This window comes from Crassostrea angulata, chromosome 1 (genome assembly GCF_025612915.1).
Source record: "Crassostrea angulata isolate pt1a10 chromosome 1, ASM2561291v2, whole genome shotgun sequence".
Classification (NCBI taxonomy): domain Eukaryota; kingdom Metazoa; phylum Mollusca; class Bivalvia; order Ostreida; family Ostreidae; genus Magallana; species Magallana angulata.
Window position 1 is genome coordinate 19107036 of NC_069111.1, and position 8453 is coordinate 19115488.

The following is an 8453-nucleotide window of genomic DNA, read 5'->3' on the forward strand; positions in this document are numbered from 1 at the left end:
ATACCTGTGACTGTGCTGCTGATTTCATCAGTAGAGCCATTTTTAGTCACGTGATTTTTTACGGGGAATACTTAGTTTACAAACATCTATGTCAAACATGATAAATAAAAAAAAATTAAATTTAACACGTATCTTCAGTAGAAGTCTCTACTATTATTTAATTAAACAAGAACGCTGATTATGACAACAATAACATTAACTGGAAGTATCAAATTATTTAGTTTAATAGCTTTGATAGAGAAACTAATGATTACTCCCCTCGACCAAAGGTCAAACCGAAAACGAAAGCAGAGTGCACGAGATCTGTCGACTGTCGACAACAAATATGAATCCGATTTTGGAGTTCTTTTCTACCCTGTTGTTGGTAATATATTACTGGTTAGAGGCAATAGTTTTAACTTTCATACCAGCCAGTTTAAGAGGGAAAAGTGTTGCTGGAGAGACAGTGCTTGTCACCGGAGCAGGTAAGCTGGAAATTTATTTTTCACTGAGGTGGTCGAGGAAAGTAATAAAAATTTTAAACTTGCTTTGAGGAAGTTGTTAATTAACAGTTTCATCTGAATGCAATCGTGAAGTTTTACTTGATAAAAGCAAAATATTCTGACAAATTCATCAAACAATCAATTTTTTTAATGAAATTTACTTTATAGTGAACAGATTTATGAAATATACAGTAAAATACGCTTATAGCGAACACGTTTTTATTGAAATGACGCTTATAGTGAAGTGGTTTTTCATTCCCTGTGAGATTAAAACATATTATGGATATAGTGAATAACATTTATAATGAAGCAAAATCGCCCATACCTGGCACTTCGTTTTTTTATAAGCGTGTTTTACTGTATGATATATTCACTAAAGTAATTTAAAGTACATTTTTCTCTTTGGTTTAATTCTGTTGCTCGTAAAAATAAAAAACAATATAATCACTTCAAAATCCTAATTGCGGAGGTGGAATGGAATTTGTGGTGTTGTTCAATGTTGACTCGTATCTTAAAATTTCCTCCAATATTTAAACTGTCCAGTAAAAGTTGAGTGACAAGTTGATTAAAAATATACTTTTTATATGAAGAAAAAATAAGAAAAATGTCTATTTCCCTAAATTTGCGGCAATGTGCAGCTGCATCACCCTCCTTGTTGCTACATGCCTGTAATTAGATAGACTTTATATTTCTCTGTAAGTGTACTTTTATATTTCTCTTGAAGGCAGTGGAATAGGCAGGTTGTTGTCCAAAAGATTTGCAGAGCTAGGGGCCAGACTTGTTTTGTGGGACATAAATCAGTCTGGTAATGAAGAGACTGCCGAACAGGTCAAGGCTATTGGAGCCACCGTCAGGACATACACTGTAGACCTCAGCAGCCGGGAAGCAATCTACAAGACAGCTCAGCAGGTGCTTGCTTGTTAATTAATTATATAATAATTTGATAATAATTTTGTATATTTCTTCTTATTTCTGTGGTCATAATCAAAAACTGAAACATCTTTTTTGATTCAACGTGTCACTTAAATATTTGCCAATTTTGATAATGTGTGAGTATAAATCTCTGAAAATAAAACTGAACTGTCTGAATACTGTTTTTCCATGATCAAGTAATTTCAAACATAAAAACTGCATATGATTTCCATAGTCATTAGTCATTGGTTTGTGAGCCAAGTACTGCTTAAAACTGTTTCTTTAAAAAAGAATATCATCAAGTATCTTGTGCAATTCTGTATGATCTGCATTTGTCTAGCTGTCATTCAACTCAAATATTAGTATATATCCACATAGGCCACACTTCTTGTCTTAGATGTTTTATCTCTTTACATTTAAATTCAGACAGATTTGTTTTATACGACATCATGATTAGATAAGAGGGGAAGGTCAGTTACTTATGTAACAGATAAAGAGATGATGTGTCTGAAGGCCTTTTTTTAAAAATTTTATTTACAGTAAATCATTTTCCACAATTTACATAGCTGGTGTTATCCTTTGATTAATTGCTAATATTTTCGTGTTCATATACTTTTCATACAATTAAAAGGAGGGAGAGAGAGAGAGACAGAGACAGAGAGAGAGAGAGAAAGAGAGTCATTTAGTATCATGAGCTGAATGAAGCTTATATAGGCAGCTTAGACCTTTGTTCTGCTGTATTTATTTACAACTGTTGACAGTGTTGAAAAGATAGAGGGAGTTTTTGACTTACTTTACAATTCAACTACCTTAATATCATATTCTCTTATATTATTATGTATTGGTGCATGGAATTGACCATGAACTAGATTAAACAGCAGGTGGTACATCATTATAAGATTGCTTTTTCCTTTTCATAATTGGTATTAAACCTTGAATTTTTTTAAATAACCATTTTGTTACTGGCACTAAAATTATAAAATACATGTATATATTGACAGAAATTGTATGATGTGTATAAATCTATTTACACTACTAAGTTATTTACAAGAGCTCCTGTTAATGATATATCTGTCAACTTGTAGGTGAAAAGAGATGTCGGGGAAGTGGATATTCTTGTTAACAATGCAGGTATTGTCACTGGTAAGAAGTTCCTTGACTGTCCAGATCACATGATTCAGAAAACCTTTGAAGTCAACACCATAGCTCATTTCTGGGTAAGGAAACATGCATTCAAAAAAAACAGTGTTTGCATGCACTCAAAAACAAAATCCATTCACAAAGATATTTCTTGTCAAAAAGAATGTTTCATTAAAAATTTAAAGATAATGTGCCAGTAATAATATTTCAAAAATAAAGAACCTTTCAATATATGGCATTACCTATGATATAAATTGTAGAAGGTTATATTCTTGTGAGATTGATCATTTGATTCTATTGAAAATAAACATAATTTTTTTTTTCTTTCCCCACACAGACTTGTAAAGCATTCCTCCCAGGAATGATCGAACGAAACCACGGACATGTCGTCAACATCGCAAGCTCTGCTGGGCTGATCGGGGTTAACGGACTGGCCGACTATTGTGCCAGTAAGTTTGGTGCTGTCGGATTCGATGAATCACTTCGAATGGAACTTAGCATGCAGGGCAAAAATGGAGTCCAAACAACAGTGGTCTGCCCTTACTTTATCTCAACAGGAATGTTTGAGGGAGCAAAAACCAGGTAACATGTCAAAACTGCTTAAAGTTTCTTTTATTTTGTATATGCAGCTTTAACAGAGATTTGCCTACCATTCCATACATGGCCATGAGTAGCTAAGAAAATTGAATCAATGAATGTCGAATTTTTGCTGAACTGAATAAAGACCCCAATTTCATCAGTATTACATGTATTTAATATGGTAAGATTTTTATATGTAAATGTCATTCCTGTAGAGAAATAAAGGTTCCATTTTTCAAGTAAGTATATATTTTAATGAGGCATGATTCGATCTCACCATTTGAGGAACATTTAAATAACTTAATTTTCTTCACAAGTGTGAACCAACTTTTATTTGTGAGGACATAAAAAGTTGGCCAGATTTACAGGGTCAATTATGACAAACCTAGCAAAACATCATTGACTTTCGTAAAACCAAGTAGAGTATATTTCAGTTTTGGTCTCCAGTTCAAGTAATTTTTGCTTTTGACTGGCCTATTTATCTGTCACCAGTTGTAATTTTTCATTACAGTATTGTTGGGGGAATGGCAAAAAGGAACTAGATTTCTTTTTTCAAACTCAATTCTAGGTCAATTAAAGGTCAATCGCAGTATAAGGACAAGGTCATTAATATAGGTCAGAGGTCAAAATTACTTTGACAAGGTGGCACTTTGTGTTCATCAAATAATATGACCAACAAATTTGATTTTATTATGATTTAGCTATAACATGCTCATTATTCTTTTCACACTTATTTTTTATTCATTTATCACTATAATAACATTTAACGAGCTTCAAAATATTATTTTATGTTGCATTACTATACAAAGTGGTATGTTTTGGTATTGTTTAGTGAATCTGAGTTCACAGAATTCAACTAATTTGTTACTACATGTAAATGTTATATTCATATAGCATAAGTCATAATAAATTGCATATTAACTTGATAATTATGAGAGAGAGAGAGAGAGAGAGAGAGAGAGAGAGAGAGAGAGAGAGAGAAATTCATTTAGTATCAATCATTAAGTGATTTTTTTTTTTTGTATATAAACTATCATAACTACACTTCTTAAAAATCAATAGATGTACATCCCTCATTTGTCATGTCAGATTAGTATTTACAGCAATTATCTTGAACCTTGGGTTTCTTTTTAATGTATCTAAACTTGATTTTCTGTTTTACTGTATAAAGGTTTCCTGCCATTTTGCCCATTCTGAAGCCAGAGGAAGTATCCCACAGGATCGTAGACGCAGTTCTGTGCAACCAGCACATCATCATGATTCCTAGGATTATCTATATATTCGTGCTGCTAAAGGGGTAAATATACCATATACTGCATATCCTGTAATTTTCACAATGATCTAATTTTGGCTTTTTTCTTGATTATTTTTACATCGCAAAATACACAAAATGCAGTAATTATTACTGGTATTGTTTTCCAAGAGAAACTTTTTTAAATAGTAAATAAAAAGGGTTGAACATTTTCCCAATTTTCATAAATTTTGTGACACGCAAAATAAACCTATAAACACCATTCACTTTCAAAAGAAAATTTCAATGAGTGGGCCTACTGTCTGTAAGAATATGCATGGGTTTCCGACAATAAGTTGCTTCATAGTACCGATCAGACCAAACCTAACAGAAAGTACCGGTAGACCCCCAACTAAACCCTGGATTTACTTTCGAGGTCTGCTCCAGGGGTTCACTCCAGGTTTACAAGAGCAGATCCAGAGTTAACCCCGAGTAAATCCAAAGTAAACCTAGAGAGGACACAGAGAGTAAATACAGTCATAAGTAGACCCCTGAAAGCAGACGCTAACTGTGTATCTGGAATATACAAGGGGCGGGATTTACAGGCGGTTAGATGGTAAGATAAAAGACAGGTCTTCTTCACACCTCAGTGCATAAAGTGGACCCCAAAAGCAAGCCCTGAGTAAACCCAAAGTAAACCGCAAGTGGACCTAAAGTAAAACCCGAGTGGACGTAAATTTAAAAAAAAAAGCATACCTATTGAATGTAAACCTCCAGTAAACTCTGAAAGTAAATGCAGGGTTTAGTGGGGGTCTGCTTTGGTGTTAGTTTGGGTCTGGTCAGTACTGTATATGTTCATTTGTGTATGTGCATAAATCCTATTAATAAAGACAGGCAGTGGCAAATAATTTAGATACAATGGTCCAAACTAAACTCAGCATTGATGGTTTGTAGGTTTTTACCTGGAAAATGTGGGGAGATTTTGTCAAAATATTTTGGTGCATCTAACTTCATGGACACTTTTAAAGGAAGAAACCCAAATTAGTACATCTTTGTGTAGAGCCTAAGAGGTTGGTTTATTCTTGGTGTAGACCCCTACTCCCAGCAGTCTAAAATGAAATTATCTTATTTATAAACTTGTATACTCAATTAATCATGTAGCATCAGTGTATCACACACAATTATCTGAGGTAGAAGTGATTTCATGTCAGAATTTTCAACCATTTTGCCAGAGTTATGCCTCTTTATATTTTGTGTGAATTTTTTTTTTCAATGGCTCTAAACATGGTATCAAAGGTAATATTGCACCCAGAACATGTACCTATATATACTGGTAGTTAAGTAGCTAAATGGTAGAGGATGTGATTGAAAGTTATGTAAATATTATAGGTTTTATTAGCTTTTGAATCATATTTATTCTTTACTCTGATACTTGTATCTGCAAGTAAGACTAACACTTGACAATAACCTCTAAAACTTAATTAGCTTTGAAACTCTGGCATAGGGAAATCAATATTCTCCTTGAATTCATAGGTGGGATAACTGTATGTGTAATAAAAAGGTCAGATTAAAACCAAACCTTCATTAGCTCTTTTTTCTATTAAATAAAAAACAAAGCTAGTGAAAGGTTTATTTTAATTAGACTGTGAAAGGTGTACACATATCCAGTTAATCATTAATCTGCTTTTTGAGTTCAGTGCACACATATGCCTTTACTTTTAGAACAATTTTAACAAGACCTTGGACTTTCAGAAGGGCGTTGCTATTCCTTGCATCAAATCTAAAAAAAAAAATGACGAGGTTTCAAGCAACATATGCATCGATTGCATAGTCTTAGCTCAAAAGCCGGACAAATCTTGTTGATTTCAAAGAGCCATGGTTGAGTGGCTAACAATGAAATAGACAGGCCTATGTCACATTGCTGTTTGACACAACTACCCAAAGTCCAAGGTTCTATAGTGATAATGCAGCTGTAACTGTAAATACATGTTAAAATGGCTTTTTACCAAAATACCTTTACATTTTTGCTTAACTTATGAGAGAGATATGTTATGTTAATAAATATTTCATATTTACTGTGAGACAATTAAGATGACCTACAATGTATAATTATACATCAACAATATATAAAAAATTAGGGGTATTTTTCAAGTCCGAAAGAAAAGTACTTTAGTACATTGTATTTCTAAGGAACTAATATTTCTCTTGTTTTCATTATTATTGAATTGTTTGGATTTGCTTTTGTGGGGAAAGGGGTGACATGAAATACATTTTTTATGCAGGAATTTAAAAAAAAAAATTGAGTTTAATGAAACTTTAATTTCTTTCTTGTGAATAAATGTTAAAGGCCAGCGCAGCAACTTTGGAGGGAAAAAATTTTAATTTCTGGGCCATGTCTGTTTACATTAAATTTCCAATCAGTGACTGAACAGTCTTAAGATCACTTTACTGGGACAGACCTGCTAAGTAGTTTATTTTTGTTGGCATTGGGATAGCATTCCAACATGTGCACAAAAGTGTTGTTGGACATTTGCCCCATTTGGTGAATGGTAGGCTTATCTCATAGACTTCACCAACAAGATAGCACGTGCTAAGTAAGTATGATTGAAGAATACACAAGAACACGCATTTCCAGTGTGTGGAGAGAGAGAGAGAGAGAGAGAGAGAGAGAGAGAGAGAGAGAGAGAGAGAGAGAGAGAGCTTTCTAGCAAGAAAAAAAATTATATGTAAAATGTCAGTGTGGGTAGAAGGTGGAGGTTGGAAAGAGAGAGAGAGAAAGAGAGAGAGATATGGATGGATGGATGGGCAAACAGAGATATGAGAGACACAGAGAAAGAGAGAAGGTACATTGACAGGCAAAAGGATGGGGAAAAAACAGTAACCAGTATATAAAACATCATATTAAATTGATACTTGTATCATGAATAAAAAAATTCTGGTGAGCAATATGAGTTGTGATTTTGCTGTGTGCACAAAGTACATGTAGAAATGAAAGATTGGGGCAATCAAGTTAGTTCTACAATTGAACGTACATGTAGTTACAAAAATAATCAAATATCACACTTGTTAATTTCCCTCTGAATTATTTTCAGGATTTTCCCAGTTAAAGTATCGGAACTTCTTTCAAGAGTCTTTGGTGCTTCTAATTCAATGGATGAATTCAAAGGACGAGCTGCAGCTAAATTAGACTAAGTTGAAAAATGCTAATTAATTAGTATGAACCTCTGACTATGTGATTAAAAGAAAAATAGTATTAGATCCAAAGTTAGAACTACAGTGTATTTTATCTTGTGTGAAATTGTTTGTATCATTTGAGGTTGTCAAATTTGGTTTACTTTGTATTTGTGAATATTGATTAATTAATTTAAATTCATAAATAATGTTTGCTCACACGAATCATTTGCCACATTAGTTGACAGTTAATAGAAGTATACATTGTATTTATAAAATATATATTGAAGAAAAAAATAAGTTGTCATTATATAATGCAATCAAATTATATGCTGTTGATTATATCTATTTAGTTGTGTTGTTTTTTTGTAAAAAAAAAAACAAAAAAAACAATATTAAATGAAAATCTAATAAAATGGTCGAAAAAATTTGTTTATTTTTCTCTTTCTCTTTATTTGATGCATCATTTTAACTCACACGGAGAGAGAACTTTGGTATGGGTGTATTTGTTTTATCCAAAGAACAAATTCTTGTATTCAATGGCATTAAACTTATGTCAATGTTATAAATTTTCCTTTTTTCCCAGTGGAACATACTTAGACCCTTTTTGTACCAAAGTTTGATATTAACATTGCTGGGGCATTAAATCGTCAATGACAGCTTTTGAGAGATTGATTTTAAAAAGGACAAGGTTCCCTCAGCCATTAACGTAGAGGAGAGCCTTTTATTATTCCCAATGTTGTTCAAGTCACCCTTTGCTTTACAGATTTGATGATTCCATGCAACACAAGTCCGTGATTAAAATTCTGTTCAAACAGAACAAAATCGATTAAGGTGACACGAAATCTTTAGAAATTAAAGACACTTGCGAAAAGGTATACCTACTATACCTATCTGAGTATTTACATGTTGAGCGAGATCATGGTACGGGACAAAGT

The 8453-nt window shown here is 33.0% G+C and overlaps 1 protein-coding gene across 1 annotated transcript; it reads left to right on the plus strand.

Annotated features, from left to right (window-relative positions):
* The first annotated feature begins 165 nt into the window (after positions 1–165).
* LOC128166733 (epidermal retinol dehydrogenase 2-like) lies at positions 166–7592 on the plus strand. The gene is given in 8 exon segments (XM_052832066.1): positions 166–303; positions 305–464; positions 1207–1391; positions 2480–2611; positions 2872–3116; positions 3329–3352; positions 4285–4410; positions 7437–7592. Coding segments are annotated over 8 exon segments (1095 nt in total). The 5' UTR covers positions 166–180; the 3' UTR covers positions 7537–7592.
* The last annotated feature ends 861 nt before the right edge of the window (positions 7593–8453 follow it).